Source organism: Arvicola amphibius, chromosome 9 (genome assembly GCF_903992535.2).
Source record: "Arvicola amphibius chromosome 9, mArvAmp1.2, whole genome shotgun sequence".
Lineage (NCBI taxonomy): Eukaryota > Metazoa > Chordata > Mammalia > Rodentia > Cricetidae > Arvicola > Arvicola amphibius.
Window position 1 is genome coordinate 54,799,751 of NC_052055.2, and position 18,701 is coordinate 54,818,451.

An 18,701-nucleotide genomic window follows, 5' to 3' on the forward strand; every position below is an offset into this window, starting at 1 on the left:
CTTCAGAAGCGTGAGTCCTCAAAAAGTCAGAAAAGAGCAGGTGATGACTACAGGCATCCAGAGGATCTGACAGGGAAAGAGGAATTTTCAGAAATAAAAAGAGAGATGAGAGAGGGATGAGAGAGAGGAGGGAGGAGATGCGACTGAGAACCATCTGAACCCTCCGCCCGGAGAGAGAGATGGAAGAAGAGAGAGAGGCAGAGATGAGAGGAGAGAGAGAGAGAGAGAGAGAGAGAGAGAGAGAGCGCCAAGCTCAAGGAGTCTCTCCAAGCATCGATTCCGCCACCCGTGAAACAGGGAACTGGCAACAGTACCTTCCTCTACGGTTGACACACAGACTCCATAAAGATTTGGTGCAAAGCAAGAGCTATAGTGGTTATATTGTCAGGGTGTCAATGCTTAGCACTGTGTCCACACATAACTTGACATGTTACCATATATTTTTAAAAAGAAAACACACTGAGGCCTGAGACAGCTCAATGAGCTCAGACATTTGCTTCACAAACCCTGACATCCTGAAAAAAAGTCCCAGACCCTGGAAAGGTGGAGGACCAACATCACAGAGTTGTCCTCTGACCTCTGATGTGGGTGGGATGTCCTTCTGTATATCTGTTGCTTTTATTGGATAATGGATAAAGCTGTTTTGGCCAATGACTTAGCAGAGTAAAGCCAGGCAGGAAATCTGAACAGAGATATAGAGAGAGAGTAAGCGGAGTCAGAGAGATACCATGTAGCTGCCGAAGGAGAAAGACGCAGCCAGAACCATTCCGGTAGGTCACAGTCTTGTGGCAACACACAGATTAATAGAAATGGGTTAACTGAAAATGTAAGAGTTAGTTAATAGGAAACCTGAGCTAATAGATCAAACAGTGTTGTAATTAATATAGTTTCTGTGTGATTATTTGGGTCTGGGCGGTTGGGAAACCAAAACACAGTCTCCATTTACAGATGTCCCCATTCATGCACAAGTCCACACACGATGATGATGATGATGATAAATTTAAAAAGAGAAAAAGCAAAGAAATTTGATGAAATTCACATTTCTTTTTTTTGTTTGTTTGTTTTTTTTTTTGTTTTTTGAGACAGGGTTTCTCTGCAGCTTTTTTAGAGCCTGTCCTGGACCTAGCTCTTATAGACCAGGCTGGCCTCGAACTCACAGAGATCTGCCTTCCTCTGCCTCCCGAGTGCTGGGATTAAAGGCGTGCACCACCACCGCCCGGCTGAAATTCACATTTCTAAATAAATACAGGGCTAGCATCAAGATGACTGCAAAGTCACAGAGCCATGGGGCTTCTGAGATTGGCAGGGCTCCAAGACACTCCCACCAACATTTCCTTGCCCAGAAAAGGGCGCCAAAGCTCAGATGGGCTCAGATTGCTGCTCAAGTCAATACCGGTGTAGAAGAGGATACCGGGACTGACACACTGATGTTCATTTGCCACACAATGAAAACCAACTGTAACTACCGAAGTTCCTGGGGTGGGGGTGGGGATGACAACAACAATCGCCATCAAAGCATACTGTCCAATATCACCACTTTACTCTCAGACCTGGCACCTGGCTCACGATATATATCACATATACACATGAACTGTGAAAAATGCCCAGTTTGGTCATTGCTTCCAATAAAACAAAGCTCCCATTGAAAGGACCAGAGGAGCATGGGGCAGGCCAATGTGGTGACAGGCGGGTGTGACCTCCCAGGCACCTGAGTGTGAGTGCCAAGAGTCAGGACATGTGACGATTTTCCATGCAGCCCATTTTTCCTCAAGTTCCAACTGAAGATATTTACCAAGCCCCACCTAACAGTTTGAGACAAACTTACGCAAACAGAAAATTGCCCGTTGTCACTGACTCTGAGGAAAGGTGTGCATAACGGCTCGTCTCCAAGACAAACGGCTTCTTGTTACATCTGGGATGGTTACCATGACACATTTGCAATTACCTTCCAGCACAGTACATGCTCCAAAGCGGCTCAAATACCAGAGTGACGAAAGCTTTAATATTGTGACCACGTGACAGGTTCAGTGACAAGGGTTCAAAAATGACATAAGGAAAAAAGGCTAATGTCAAATGTCTCAGTCCTTACAAGTTTCCGCATTCAAACAAACCTGAAAGTATGTCCTGGTTCCTTAGCCAAATCAATAAATGAGCAAATATATAAAAACTCTTTAGAAACGTTTCTATTCCTTTTTTCTGTATGATAAAAGAAGTGAGCGAAAATGGAAACATGACTGTTAGCTTCCGGGCACACCTCGGCCCTGGCCCTTGGGAGCTCATCACAGCGCATCACACTTTTGCGCATGGCAGGCAGTACCCTGACTGTGCGCAGGTGCAAAAGGTCCCTTTAACAGACAAGCCCCGCCCACTCCCCCCGCTCTTCCGGCTGTTCTTCGGAAGAGGCAAGCAGGTCTCTGCTTTTCTCCGTTCCCCTCCCCTTTACCCATCTCTCAGTAAACTTCGCATGCAAGCTCGGTCTGCATGGCGTGTTTGTCTCTTGTCCTCAGCCCTCACCTGCCAAGGTCCCTCTCCCGACCGCTGCTAGGTTGAGGAGGGTTTTATTATATACAAGGGGGAGTACAGCTGGGGGTAGGGAGGGCGGAGGGAGGGTGGGGGGCTGGGGAGACACCAAGCGTGAAAGAGAAGAGAAAGAAAACAGAGCAAGAGAGATCCAAGAGTGGAGCCTAGACAGAGAGAACCAAGAGAGGAGCAGAAAGAATGCACGACCGAAATGGCAGGTTTTCATAGGAGTGAGAAGCTGCGGGAAAGGAAGGGAAGCCCCCTGGGCTGTGAGAGGTTTATAGTAGGGAAAGGATGAGAAGTGCTGGAGTAGCCACAGGTACTGAGGGACCCTAGAGGCCAAGCACGAATAGACACCACAGTTAGCCACTCATCCTGAGTTTCTTTGGGACCTGGCAGGAAACATACATAAAACAGATGTAAAATAGAATTCATGGTCACGCCAATACTCACAGAAACAGGAGGATTCCAGTGTTAGCCAGGGCAAAGGCGAGTCCCAGAATCCCACTGCCCATAATGGCGTTGCTCAGGTTAAAGACAGACATGCCCAGGGAGGTCGTTCCTGGAATCTGAACGGTAGAAAGAGACATGCTCACTAAGCACATGGTCTCAAGGCAGTTCTTCAAGCCAAAGCCTCTCAAATACTACCAAGAACCCAGAGAGAAATGCAACTGCAGAACCTTCTTCGAAGTCTAGTTGTTTTTAATGGGCTGCGTGAGAAAAGGTAGCCATCGACGGTACCAATCTGAGCGCTATGCTATGTGAACTGCGGCGCCGTCCCCGCGTATCTGAGGGGTGCGCTGGCGAGCACGTACTGCACCACACGCACACAAACCACGCACACAGATGCTGTCCCCAGTCGCGTGGCTAGGGTCGGTGCTCACACCGAGGACACTTACATATTCGTCGCATTTTCTTTTCTCCAAATGGCTGTTGGTGAGACTTCTTCGGCTCTCACGGTCGGAGATGAACTTGCTGAAAAGACACACGGAACACCTTTACCTCTATGCTAATGACTAGGAGTTCAGCAGCAATGCTAGATGAGTTACCTACCAAAACACACTGCCCGCAGCAAGCTGTCTGCTGGGTGCTTGCTCAAATAAATAAAATCATCTTATTCAACACCTCCCCGCTGTGTGTGTGTGTGTGTGCGTATGTGTGTGTGTGTGTGTGTGTGTGGTGCGCGTGCATGCCTGCGTGCTGTGTACACACATTATCTCCATTCTTGCTTTATCAAATAAACGCTAACACTCTCGGGGCAGATCCTTCGCCTCATTCTTTCTATATCTCCCACTCAACAGGCCAAAGCTGCTTACCGTGAGTGAGAGGAAAGGCCGCTATGAGCTGTAACAGAGCTACACACTTTATATCACTTTCAAACTAAACTAAAACACCACACACAATGAATGTTTGCCTTTTGTGCAGATTCTTCCCTAAGTAGATTAGGTAAGACCAAGACTACATGCACCTGGTATTAGAAAGAATACTGGAGCCAGGCAGTGGTGGCGCACGCCTTTAATTCCAGCACTCAGGAGGCAGAGGCAGGCAGATCTCTGTGAGTTCCAGGCCAGCGTGGTCTACAGAGCGAGTTCCAGGATAGGCTCCAAAGCTACAGAGAAACTCTATCTTGGAAAACCAAAATTAATAATAATAACAATAATAATAATAATAATAATAATAGAGGCAAGCTCCTCCAGAGCTCAGATCCTCCCGTTTGGGGGCACTAAACACGAAGCCCCACTCCCTTGCGAAAAAGACAGCTGCTGGAGTTATTCTATCACAGCGGCTGATGGAACGCTCAGTTCAGAGCAGGAGCCACAGAGGTCAACTGTTTCTCTCCTAGGGGAGGGGCTTGCATTGGGATGGGTAAGATCCAGATGGCGGGAGACACTCCAGCATGAGACACAGACACAGCTACGCAGAAGAACATAAAACCTTCTCAAGGCTAACATAATGCATTCAGGGTTAATTTCAGAACCTTAAACTTGTAATCTGTACACTAAACGAGAACTTCTATCAGAGAAAAATCAGCACAGACAAACGGATGCTTGTATCCTTTCCTTGTCTATGGACGCGGACATGCACAGGTGTGCCCCCGTGTGCCATGGAGATGAGAAGACAATGTTGTGGAGTCAGTTCCCCCCCCCATCTTAACATGGGTTCCAGACTGGCACAGAAAATGCCCTTACCCACTGAGCCATCTTACTGGTCCCTCTTGTGTATACTCTTAAAACATTTTAAGATGATTTTTGGCCCTTGTGGTGATTAGTTTTATGTCAACTAGACAAGCTAGAGCTATCTGGAAGGAGGGACCCTCCATTGAGAAAAATGCCTCCATAATACTTAAGCTGTAGGCAAGCCATTTTCTTAATTAGTGATCCATATGAGAGGTCCCAGCCCACTGTGGGTGGTACCATCCCTTGGCGGGCAGTCCTGGGTTCTATAAGAAAGCAGGCTGAGCAAGTCATGGGAGCAAGCCAGTAAGCAGCACCCCTCCATGGCCTCTGCATCAGCTCCTGCCTCCAGGTTCCACCCCTTCTTGAGTTCCTGTCCTGACTTCCTTTGATGAACAGTGATGAGCCAAATAAATCCTTCTCAACTTTTCAGTCCTGTCTCTTCACAGAACTAGCAGCCCTGTCTAAGACAGCCTTTCCAGAGAGTTCAATTCTCTAGTCAGCCGCAGTAAATGTTCATTAGTAGACATAAAGCCACCTGAACCAGATTTAAAGAAACATCTTTAAACAGTGCTTAAAACTTTATACATTTTTTGAATAACGCTACAATTTCACAATAAAGTTCCTTTTAAACGAACTGTAGGGATCAGTAGTGTCTTATTTATTGCCTTTTTCTTTTTCAATTCAAGGGATCTGATCTGTCTGCCATCGCCTTTCTAAGTTCATATTGTTTTATTGGAATAAGCCAAAGGCCGCTGTGTATGCACATATGACAAATTTACTAAGCTGCGGTCCACAGACCCTCTTTGTTTAGAGAAGAAAACACTGGTGTCCTGAAACGAAAAGGCCACACCAGCTAACACTGGTATAGAAGTGTGAGGATGTCCAGAATGAAAACAGATAAGGAATCCAGAGAAGTCAAAAGCAGTATTGGGTACAGTTAGGCAGAACAAACTCAGAAGCAGAAGCCAGAGAATCAGAATTGCCTGTTTTCAGCGGGAGAACAAGAGGATCTTTTAGATAACTGGCATAGCCCCTAGCGCTTCATGTGGCCCTGCTTTTGTCCCCAGCATTCTAAATCTTTCCACAGACTGAAGGCTTATGGTCTGGCTGCAGAGATGTGAGGAAAGGCAGCCCAAGGGCACGTGGGTGCTGGGCTTGTCCAAATAAAGACTCCTGCTTAAGCGACTCAAAAGACAACCAGGCTAAATTTAATAACAAACTTGGATCTGTGGTATCCTGGCCCAGTAAGTCTCCCATTTGCCTTTCTCATGAAGGATGCTTGTTTTCCAAAGAGAATTTCCACTGTTTCTTAAACAGAGGAAAAGCCCAAGCACTTTTTCCCCCTAGATAAATCAAAGCGCCAGTGAGTCTGATGTTAGAGCAGACCTCGATTCCAGGACTGGCAGCAGCCCCTGGAGCTGGAGACAGAGGATGCTGGGCAAAGAAGAGAGGGTGTGGGAGTGGCCTGAGAGGAGACACTGTTGCAGGAGGGGCTTTCATCATGCTCACACACTTCTGCAAGTGGAGGGGATGAACACTGAGGCCTCTGCAGAACAAGAGGGATGATACTAACTTACAAACCCTGGCCATTAAAATACATGAAAACACTAATTCTGTCTCCCGCCTCACTTACTGGGGCATGACATTAGATTGCTCAAATACTTCTCCTGGTGCCATAGACCTTTTCTATTGCTGTGATAAAACACCATGACTAGGGTAGCTTATAAAAGAAAGCATTGGAAGCTCAAGGTTCCAAAGTGTTAGCGTCCATGACCATTGGGGTGGGGATCATGGTACCAGGCAGACATGCAGGCATGATGCTGGAGCAGAAGCTGAGACCTTATATCATGATCCACAGATGTGAGGAAAAGAGAGAACTGACTGGGAATAGTGTGGGCTTCTGAAACCTCAAAGTCAACCCCTAGGGACACACTTCCTCCAACAAGGCCACGCCTTCTAGTCCTTCCCAAACAGTTCCACCAACTGGGACCAAGAATTAAAGCATATGGGGGGGGGGGGGTCATTCTTTTTAAAACCAGCAGAGTTGGCTTCTCCACTGGGCATTTTGAGTGTTGACTGGTCTGCCCTCAGTGCTCTAATCACAACTCCCGCCTATGGCTCTAGAGAAACCTCCCAAGTGTGGCTATGGCTGTGATGGAGATAAGAAAAAGCCAAAAACAAGGCAACAGCAGGAATCTGCTCTGCCCTGACCCTGAGTATCCCCTCCCCAAAGTTTCTTCCAGAACTCACGGAGGGCACCAGGTGATGCTCAGTGTCAATAGCTCCCAAAGTGTGGACCTTCCCATACGGGAACTCAGAAGAACCCTCTACTAACTAAGCAAACATCTCCTATTAGTAATTTGTAATTAGGAACTGCCTTAGGCTGCAGGGAAATTTAGCTACATAATATGGAAGTATTTAATTACATGTATTTATTTTGTATGTGCATGCGTGGGTGTGCACACATGCATGTGGTGTGCATACACATGTGTATTAGCATGCGGAGGTCAGAGGGCAACTTTTGGGAGTTGATTCTCTTTTTCCACCAAAATTAGAACTCAGGTTGTCAGGTTTGGCATTACAGACTAGATGCCTTTGGGGGGATGTCAAACAACCCTTTCTGCGGGGTTGAATATCAGATATTTACACTACAATTCATAACAGCAGCAAAATTAGTTATTAAGTGGCAATGAAAATGATTTTAGGGTGGGGGTCACCATAACATGAGGAACTGTATTAAAGTGTTGTTGTACCATTAGGAAGGTTGAGAACTACTGCTCTAGAATGAGGGACCACTGCTCTAGAATGAGGAACCACCACTCTAGAGTAAGGGCCACTGCTCCAGAATGAGGGGGCACTGCTCTAGAATGAGGGGCCACCGCTCTAGAGGGGCCGCAGCCCCAAAAATGAGGGACCACTGCTCTAGAATAAGGGACCACTGATCTAGAGCTGGGGACCACTGCTATAGAATGAGGGACTGCCCCTCTGGAATGAGGAGTCACTGCTCTAGGATGAGGAACCACTGCTCTAGAATGGGGAGCCGCCGCTCTAGGGTATGGGACCACTGCTCTAGAATGAGGGGCCAGCGCTCTAGAACAAGGAACCACCACTCTAGAATGAGGGAAACACTGCTCTAGAACGAGGGACTACCACTCTAGAATGAGGGATCACTGCTCTAGGATGAGGGACCACTGCTTTGGAATAAGGAACCACAGCTCTAGGATGAAGGGTTTAAAGAAAGTCCCTTTATAGAACCTGAGCAAGGAAGTCAGGACTGCGAGGGGTGCATTCACCCACTGAGATGGTGGGACAGATCTAATGGGAGATCACCAAGGCCAGTTGGAATGGGACTGATGGAGCATGTGATCAAACCGGACTCTTTGAATGTGGCTGATGGTGGAGGCTGACTTGAGAAGCCAAGGACAATGGCGCTGGGCTTTGATTCTACTGCATGGATGGGCTCTGTGGGAGCCTTGTGAGTTTGGATGCTCACCTTCATAGACCTGGGGGGAGTTGGGAGGACCTTGAACTTCCCATAGTGTAGGGAACCCTGACTGCTCTTTGGCCTAGGGAGTGGGGGTGTGGGTGGAGGGAAGGGGAGGGGAGGGAAGTTGGAGGAGGAGAGGAGATGGAAATTTTTAATAAAAAAATAATAAATTAATTAAAAAAATAAATAAAGACAAAAAAGAAAAGAAAGAAAGTCCCTTTATTCTCTTTGTTGCTTTTTCTTCTCTTCAGTTCTTAAATCTTTGTTTTGTATTCCTATAAACTTAAAAAAGAGAAAAACCAATCTTTCTTTTTTTATAATGGAAAATTCCATTCAAACAGCGAGGTCAGGCAGCTTCCCCCACAGTTTTATCTCACCATTTTTAAAAGGCAACTGGCTGTTTAAAATCACTGACCTCTGGCACTGAAACTGACATAAAACTTCTTTTTATTGACTTAAAAAGTGCTGTGGGAGAAGGTATCTGTGACAAGTGATTTTAAGGTACAAACTTATTATTAAAAAGAGTTTACACTGGGTCAGTCTGTCCCCATAAAACAGAACTAAACAGACCATCACGTACTCAACCGCTCTGTGAACAAAACAAAACGAGACAAAGCCTACAGCTCTTAGTGATAAACCTTAAAAAAGGACTTCGGCGTCACACTCAGACACAACGTGAGAAGAATATAAAGCAAGCTCTTATCTGATATTAAAAGTATTTGACAGAGTGGTTAAGGATGTGTTGTGCAACAGAAAGATAATCCTTGGACCAGAATCTCAGCCGCTGGGTTCTCACTAGATTACAGTCCTGGGTTTGAGGATTTACAACACAAGAGATGAAAAGAGCAGTCGCTGAACGTAAATGCTGGTTCCCAGGCCTTTCCCTGATGTGTGGACATTCTACAGAGAAAGGGGCAGGAAGAGGAAACGGATAAAAAGGGATCAGGGCCAGTATGGTGGTATGTGCTTGCAACAGTAGCAATCAGGTGGGAGAATGATTTCCAGGCCAGCCTGGGCTACACAGTGAGTTCCAGATAGCCTGGGCTACAGAGCAAGTCCTTGTCTCAAAAGAATTTATGTGTGTGTGTGTGTGTGTGTATATTACACACATCATATATTATATACATACTAAATATCCTATATCATATGTATCATGTATTGTGTATCATGTATATCACATAGCACACACACACACACACATATATATCACAAAATCAAGAAGTATGGGGAAATAAGTAAATATATCAAAAGAAACAAACAGGAAGCCATGAATGGGAAGATTGAGGGTAGACGAAACCTTAATTTGGCTACAAACTCTACTGACCACAGGAGAAAGGAGAGCTGAATTGTTAGGGAATAGCAGAAACAAAGGTATAATAAAGGTTATCCCAAGTTCTTTTAAAATTAAGTTTTAATCAAACTGTGTGTCTGATTCATAACAAATAACTACACATAGGAGTGAAAAAAACAGTACACTGATAGGAAGATATGCTTAGAGTTTTCTGGAGACATTTAAGACAGTGTTTCTCAACCTGTGGGTCACAACCCCTTTGGCGGTCAAATGACCCTTCCACAGGGTCACATATCAGACATCATGCCTGTCAGATATTTACATTATGACTCATAACAGTAGCAAAATTATGCTTATGAAGTAGCAACAATTTTTTTGCTTTTATTTTATTTTTATTTATTTATTTTGGTTTTTGGGTTTTTTGAGACAGGATTTCTTTGTAGCTCTGGAGCCTGTCCTGGAACTCTCTCTGTGGACAAGGCTGACCTTGAACTCACAGGGATCCGCCTGTCTCTGCCTCCTGAGTATTGGGATTAAAGGCGTGCGCCACCACCGTCTACCCCAACGAAATTAATTTTATGGTTAGGGGTCACCTCAACATGAGGAACTGTACTAAGTAAGGGTCTCAGTGTTAGAAAGGTTGAGAACCACTGATTTAGAATAACCTACAAATATTTCACCAAACTGAGGAGAGCCATAACAAGAATCATTAAAACCAAAAGCCAATCATCATTTCATGAGGTGGAGAAGCACAAAATGCTAGCCAGCCAAAAAGAGCGGGCTACAGCTACTAATGCAGACTCTTCTTATACTAAGAGGCTTATAACCGCCAGGCCAGACACTGGGCCAAAGGCTTTACATGGATGCTCCCATCTATTTTCGTAACAATTAACTGGGCTCGGTCCTATTTTAGAGACATTAACCAACCCGATTGAAGTTACGTTGCTAATTCCTGAACTGCTGAGCCAAGAACCTGAGCCTAAACAGGTGACTGTTGGTTTTTCGAGACAGGGTTTCCCTGTAGTTTCTAGAGCCTGTCCTGGAACTAGCTCTTGTAGACCAGGCTGGCCTCGAACTCAGAGATCTGCCTGCCTCTGCCTCCCGAGTGCTGGGATTAAAGGCGTGCGCTACCACAGCCCGGCTCAGCCAGTGTTCTTAATCTACCAAAGGTAGCTCTGTTGATCCCTGACAGCCCCGGAGTCTGCCTCAGGGCCATAGGTGAGACTCCCAGATAAAATCACAGGAAGTCTGCGACAGCGTCAGGATTCAATACAGATCTAAACCTAAAGCTAGACTGTCCCTTTCCATCCCTCCTTCAGCCTTCACTCTGCCTTTGCATCAGTGATTTGCTAAGTCCACGCTGTCTCAGCTACGGTAGTAAGTACAGTCATACCACGATGGTAAGGACGACGCCCTTTCTCGGGGAGCTCATCTAAAGGATGCATTAAGAGCCGGCTACTCAGTGTGGCTCCCAGGGAGCAGTAGGAGCAGGATTAGATTTTACTAGACTCCAGACTTCCAGAAGTAGAACCCGTACTTTAACCAGCAGTTCAGTGAAAAGTTTTCTGCATCCCGATATTAAGTCTCTCCACCGATGCAATAAATTACTAAGACCAGGTTTAATCTGAGCAAAGCAACCCCTGGGTGATGGGAGGAGGCCTCATGGTAGGTCTGTGGGCCTAGGGGGCTTGGTCTTGAGCAGCTTGGGGGAGGACTGGAGGGTGGCAGCGTTTAGAGAAAGAGAGGAGGGGCTGAGATGGAGCTTCCACCCAAACACTCGTGTTTCACACGTGTATGAAAGTGTCTCTGATGGAGGTCTAATTGGTTCTTTATAAGGCTGGCCGTCTCAAGCTTAAGCTTCTCACTATCAGGCAACACTTAGGGCACAAAAGAAACAACTGGCCTGGAATAGCAGCGAGCATTTATTTGAATGCCTAAGCAGCTCTACTGTACGATTAATTAATAAGAAATGATTCTTATTGTATCCGGGGAAGTTTCCAGACAAAGCTATGAACTGGATGATCTGTCAGCCAAGATCAGTATCATCTTCCGCACTTTCTTTAGTCCCTACAAAGAGGCACTGGCGGGGAGACTTTCAGTGCTTGGGGAACTCTCTTCTCTTAGACTGATATAATTGGCCCCACCCTCCCACAAATGTGAGCTTGCTACAGAAAGTGCAAAGGGCAGTCAGTCAGAGCTGGAACCAAGCAAAGATGACTGGAATACTCCAGGCAAGGAATGCTGGTCACTCTGTGGAGCCTTCAATAAAATTAGCTGTTTGTGTTTAACGTTTATTTACTTTTATTTGCCTCTTGCTGCCATATGTTGGGTTTAATTGTCAGAGCCAGAAATGAAGGAAGGGTTGGTTTCTACCACACACAAAGTCCGGAGTTCAATTCTTAGTACCACCAAAACAAACAAAAACAAACAACAAAGCCAGGAATGAAGCAAGAATTCTGAATTATGTCAGTAAAGGAGAGGAAATAAAATGAGGTAAAAAAAAAAAACAAACAAACAAAAAAAAAAAACCAGAAATGCAAGGCACTGACTTTGAGAGAGAGGGACAAAAATTCCATAAAATGTCAGCCAAAGCTCTCCTGCACCAGCTGTGGGCTAGTCACTGTCTGTGGGGAAGTGAGCTCACCCCACAGGAGGCCCAAGTCTGGGAGAACAAGGACAAGGGGTGTTCCTTCCACCTACTTCTAGTGACAATCACCTAGGAACCCAACGCTCTGTAAGCAAACCTTATAAACCTCAAGGGTGGACTCCAGGCTGGGCTGTAAATGACTCACTGTAAGGGCCTCAAGGTAACATCACTGCCAGAAAAAGGCTTCCTTATAAAACCAAAATGGCCTCTTACCACCGCTGGGTAGAGGTCAGCAGTGGCTCCAGACTGCTCGGGAGCACAGCGCCCAAACAACATGCCACTAGTAAAGCCCAGAATTTTGCCGAAAGCCCAGCACTGTATCAGATGCAGAAGGACAGAGGAGAGAGACAGATTTAAACGGGTCAAGATGGCCCCTTGATTCGCAGATTTTCCTGTCACTTGAAGATGTCTGCTTTCAGTGATGGTCTAAGGATTCATAGTGATATAAAGCAAACACTGAGAGTGAAGAAATAGAATCAAGTTCTGAGAGTTCGAGGTCAGCCTGGCTTACAAAGAGAGTTCCATCTATGTAGATAGACCGCTTCAAAAACTCAAAAAACAGTAATAACAACAACACAACGAATACTTGCTGCTCCTCTGGAGTACCCAAGTTCAATTCCCAACTCCCACGTTAGGAGGCTCACAACTGCAGATAACGCTAGCTCCAGGAAACCTGACGCCCTCTTCTGGTCTCCAGAGGCAACTGCACTCACATGCACATTCTTCTACATACACATAATTAAAAAGAAAAGAAATGGAAGCAACTCTTCATGATCACTCAAAAAGGTGGAAGAAGTAAATTTGATTCCAATATAAAGAAATATCACTGACTGTAAACACGCTTAGACGGTAATGAGGAAGTGTCTGTAGGGAGGCTTAACCTTCACTACAAGAAGGAAAGGGAACTGTAAATAGGCACGCTACATCAGAATGAACTTCAGAAATGATTTCCACAAAGACACCTGCTTGTGACTAGACGCTGACCCTCCTATCTCGGTCCCCTTGTGGCCTTAACAAAGTGTGCCATTGAAGGCCTTCTAATAAACAGTCCTGCGGGGCTGATATGATGGCCCACGGGTAAAAAGCACTGGCCACCAGGCCTAACCACCTGAGTTTGATCCCTGGCATCTACGCATTGGAAAGAAAGAACCAGCTCCCACAGGTTGTCATTCTTGCCGTGACATCACACACATCCAATTAAACTTTTTTAAAGGAGTCCCACAGACCCTGCAGGCCCTACTCTCTTCTACTGTTTTAGGAGATTGTCCCATTAACTCCTCCAAGGGAAGGCTTCCTGCTAAGGATCCATAAAATCAGATTTTAAAAAAGTCACTATGTCCCAGGATGAACTCAAGTCATTTACAATCAAAAAAGTCAGTTCTACCTTGATAATTTAACAGTCTCAGACTGACCTGTACCAGGCCAGGTCCTCCCCTCCCCACTAGTCCCCCCCTCCCATCCTTTTTCTTTTTCCTTCATGAACTATTTCTCTCCCACAGTCTTTCACAGAGTCATGTGGACCTATATCATTTAAAATCCACACTTCAAATGCTGTTCAGAATGATAACGCCGTTGTAGTTTGCAATCATCTGTAGAAAGACCTTGCAAACGCAGCTCGCAGAGTTTCTTGATTAAAATGTGTGGCAATGGCTATGGCACACATATGGATATGAGAGGCGATGAAATTCTATAGCCTAATTCACAGGCATAGAGTTCTGAGAAGTCTGGGCTGGTAGGGGTCCAACGTATTTATACATTTTTATTAGGCTCAGTTGAAAGATTCGAAAAGATGAATAAATTACTTCCCATTCCCCTCATCTGCTATTCCAGGCTATGTCCAACAGATGTCACATAAGAAATTCAAATTGCATCTTCAAACGAAGCATCACTTTCGTAAATGAATAATTGACGGGAGTAACTGAACACCGTTCCTTCCCTGGGTGCCACTTGCGGGGAAAGTCCTCACCTATTGATCTGGCCGTTCTCGACCTCGGTGAAGTCGTTCGAGTCATTGCTGACATTGTCGTCTTCGGGTACCGTCATGTTCTGCAGCTCCGTTAGCTCGAGGCCGCTTTTGAAATGCATCGTATTCAGGGGTCTGCCCTCCAACGGTCAGTCCAAACTTCCTCTGCTCGGAGGGGCTTCAGAAGCAGGAAGCAGCAAGTTTTGATGCCTGAGACCCCTAAAACAAAGCAAAATAAAGGATTATTAAATGGATGAAAGGCAGTCCTGTGGACCCACAAACCACTGTCAAAGGCAAACAGAAAAGTGAGCAAAGATGACACTTGGAGATGTTGCTATCAGGTGATTAAAAACAAGTTTATCTCGTAATCTTAGGTCTCCCACACATTTCCTCCATTTTCAACTATAGGGTAAAACATGTCCCATAATCTTTAGCTCATATTTATAGGAAGCTTGTTAGTGGCAGGCAACACACACTCTTTCATGAACCTGAGTTTTAAAAAGAAAATGAAAAGCCAGCAAGATGGCTCAGGAAGTTGAGGCACTTGCTACCAAGCCAACATATCACCTCTTTATTATAAGAAAAAGACAGGAATGTTATAATTGTAAGTAGGTTGGCCTGCCCTGTCTCCTGGCTACCCTGTCCCTTTAAGAGACAAGCCCCACTCCCTCCCCATCTTCCCCCTTCCCACTGAGGCAAGCTGGTTTCCCTTCTCTCTTTTTTTTCTCTCTCTTGCAGTCTTCTTCTGAAGAGGTAGCCTCTACCTCCTCCTCTCCCCCTCCTCTTTCCTCTCTCTGTCCCTCTCTTTCTCTCTCTTTCTCTCTCTTCCCCCCATAACCTCCTTACTCTTATACCCTCCCAATACCCACTAAATTAACTCTCCATACCCAAGCTCCCTCTGCATGGAGTATCGGGTGGGCCTGCCAGGGTCACCTGCGCCATAAATCACAACACCCATGACCCACAGGTGAAATCAAAGACTCAACCCCGCAACAGCCTCTGACTTCCAAATGTGTGCTGTGGTTTACATGTCCCCCAACCACAAATAAACAGATGACTTAAAATTTAATAAATAATAATCGAGTGAACGTGATTTCAGTGATTTTTAACTTGCTCGCCCACAGGGCACAGAGGTATGAACGGCAGGCACAATCTCATGAAGCAACCCCAGTTGAATGAGAATGCAAATCCTCCATATATGCCATCACCGGGGATCGACCTACAACCTGAACAAATTTTATTTTGGAACTCAGCGAACAGTTTATACATCAACAGCGAGAGATTAAATCAATCTCCTCAATGAAATCACTCCATGTCAGGGAATTAGGGAATTAAAAACTCATAGTCAGAGGATTTTAGTTAATGCACCTGCTTGTCTATTTTCTCATCAGACATGAAGGACGATCAGAGGTCCTGCTTTACACCCACGGACGGCTGTGGCACAGTCCCTGTGGCGACATTGATGGAAGCAATGGGAGAGTTTGGGGACACGGCATCAAAAGTCCAAAGGATGGCCACGGAGGCAAATGAAACTTCAGATCAGACGCAAGGCCACACCAGGGGTGGCGGCACAGGCCTGCTGGAGTGACGGTCTGGACTCTGCTTCCAAAAGAGGGGGACGGAGCTACTGAGAGCTTCCAAAGCGGGGGTGGGGGGAGCTACTGAAAGCCTGCTGTCTCGCTGGCTCTTCTAAAGTGTCCTTCGACGACATCTTGGAAGGGCATAGACTGTCAAAATGGCAAACCCCTAGAAGGTACTGCTAGCTGAGTGCTTCTCAGCCTTCCTAACGCTAGAACACTTGAGAACAGCTTCTCACGCTATGCTGACTCCAGCCACAACATCACTCCACCTCTACTTATCACTGTGATTTTGGTACTGTTACGAACTGTAATGTAAGTATCTGATACGCAGGATATCCGATATCCTGAAAGGGTCGTTCGCCCCCCCCCCCACACACACACAAGGTTGAGAACCACTGGATTGATAAAGAGCTACAGGCAATTAACGGCTGCCGAGTGAGGGAAAATCACTCGCCCGCCCCAATCATTATCCAACCCCCGTGGTCAGCCATGAATACACACATATGAGCAGCACTGAATGGATGTAGCAGGCTGTATTTATATTTGCATATATGTGTGTAACAGTAATAATTAAAGAGGTGACAAACTTGAAGAGTAAGGGACACAGGATGAGCTACAGGGGAGAGGGTATGGTGGGCATTATGTAAATAACAATCATTCATGTCTGAAACTCAAAAAATTAGATAAATGTGAAAAATAAAACTGAAGTTTAATGAAAATACAAATACACACATTTTCTATGGGGTATCTCCTTGAGAACATCCGATGTATTGTCTGATCCTGAATACCAAGATGACTGTGACCCACTTAAGGGAGATCTGATATGCCTGTGCAGGCGTCCCGGCCAGCCGGCACACTCTCTGATGTCTACCGAACCCACAGAAGTGCCCAGAATGATACAATCTGAGGTATAATCTCTTGGCACATGGAACCCACACAGTAATCCTTTTCCTTCCAGTCTCTCATCTAGATGGAAATTTCTCTGGTGTCAGGTGTTTAAACTCCCACAGCATAAGTATATTCTCATATCTCAGGTTCCAGGAGCCTTTCCCTCCCACTGCACGGGGCACCTCTGGCAAGCTAGAAAGTCAGAAGTGGGGAGCTGAGTCCAGCTCTGAGTGTTTTGGGGGTCTTCAAATAGTGACAATGGCCTCCCCTGTCTTCTCTGGGCAAAGTTGCATTTCCTTCAAGTGGCTGAACCCCACTCTCACCTCTGGGCCTTCTTTAATTAAAACTGGCCTACAAAGCAGGTTGTGTAATTTCTAAACACATGACACTCACTCTTGCTTCTAAAACTATGTGAGAGGCTGCTGTCGTGAGGGGCTACAGGCCCGAGAGGAGAGGATGGGATCTCTAATCTGTTAAGTTTTTCTCTCTCCAAATCAGAAGGTAGTGAGGCACCAGGAAGGGATTCTCTACAATCAGATTGTTTTTTGTTATTTTAGTAAGAGATTTGGTGTTTATTGTTTCAAGTCAATCTTTCATAACTCTGTGTATGTGTATGTGTGTGTGTGTGTGTGTGTGTGTGTGTATGCATGCATGTGCATGAATGCTATCTTAGGGTTTCTATTGCTAGAACAAACCAATATGACCATAAAGCAAGTTGGGGAAGAAAGGGTTTATTTGGCTCACACTTCCACATTGCTGTTCATCACTGAATGAAGTCAGGACAGGAACTCACACAGGGCAGAAACCTGGAGGCAGAAACTGACACAGAGGTCATGGAGGGGTGCTGCCTACTGGCTTGCTTTCCCATGGCTTGCTCAACCTGCTTTCTTATAGAACTCATTACCACCAGCCCAGGGGTGACACTACCTACCATGGGCTGGACCCTCCCTCCCCCACTGGTCACTAATCGAGACAATGCCTGACAGCTGTATCTCCTGGATGCAGTTCCTCAACTGAAGCAGGCTCCTTCCTCTCCGATGACTCCAATTTGTGTCAAGTTGACACACAAAACCAGTCAGTATACAGTGTGTGTATGTGTGTGTGTCCCTGTGTGTGTGCGTGTGTGCACGTGTAGTATACAAGCCGCCATTAACTTATCAGGTAGGGAAATGAAGACCACAAATACAACCCAAACCCCACCCACTACACCTACGCAAACACCAGTCAGTACAAGTTCATCAAATGGGAAGCTGTTGAGCGCAGAAACTAAGTCTCCTTGAAGCCTACCATGCTCTTGAAGATGGAAACTGGAGAAGCAACAGAAACACCACAAAGTCCACCACCACCATCATCATCATCATCATCATCATGCCTCTCGTCCTGCCTGGGCTTTCCTTGGGAAATAATTGATGCTCAAATTATCCTTATTTGAGAACTAAGTGATGATGATGACTTAAAAAACGGGACCTGGGACAGTGTTATAGAAAAGTTATTTGTGCTGGACCATGAATCTTTTGTTCCCTGAGAGGAATACACACTTGATGGAGAGCCTCTAGAACAAACATAAAAGAAATCCCGCCACCTAAACATAGGCCGCTGGGACTGACTCACTTCCTCCTCCTCATTTTCATTCCTTTTTCTTCCTTGTCTCTTTCTCCACCTCTACCCCCGCAACTTCCCCTATGATTTAACACCGAAGACTTTAGATCGTTTTTAACCTACTTTTTTCACGGAGCACCAGACTGTAAGGGTTCTGAAGGACAGAAGTGTTTTTGCTCTTTGTTCCGGGGACATGGCTCAGGAGTAAATCATGAGAACCCGAATTCAAACCCCATCAGTCCTCATGGAAAAGCTGTGTGCACGGTGTGTGTCTGTAACACCAGAGTTGGGGGGTAGGGTGGGGACCGGTGGATGCCCAGAACTGGTGAGCTCCAGGTTCAGTGAGAGACTCTGCCTCAAAAAATAAAGTGGAAGAGATTGAGGAAGACATCCAAGGCTGACCTTTGACCTCCACATGCACGCGCGTGAGCATGAGTGCGTGTGCGTCCACACTCGTGCACACACATGAACACGTACACATAGACTGCATGCTTACACGCATATGCAAAACCAAAAGCCAGTGCCTTGCTGATCAATAATACAGGGTTT

At 45.8% G+C, this 18,701-nt stretch overlaps 1 protein-coding gene across 1 annotated transcript in view; it reads right to left on the reverse strand.

Annotated features, from left to right (window-relative positions):
- Slc38a1 (solute carrier family 38 member 1) overlaps positions 1-14,243 on the reverse strand; it is a 47,708-nt gene extending 33,465 nt beyond the window's left edge. The window contains exons 1-3 of the mRNA XM_038343201.1: positions 14,089-14,243; positions 3,420-3,495; positions 2,974-3,089 (exon numbers count right to left, since the gene is read on the reverse strand). Of these exons, the coding sequence (XP_038199129.1) occupies positions 2,974-3,089; positions 3,420-3,495; positions 14,089-14,207 (311 nt within the window). The 5' untranslated portion in view covers positions 14,208-14,243. The remainder of the gene's footprint in view (positions 1-2,973; positions 3,090-3,419; positions 3,496-14,088) is intronic.
- Between the last annotated feature and the right edge of the window lie 4,458 nt (positions 14,244-18,701).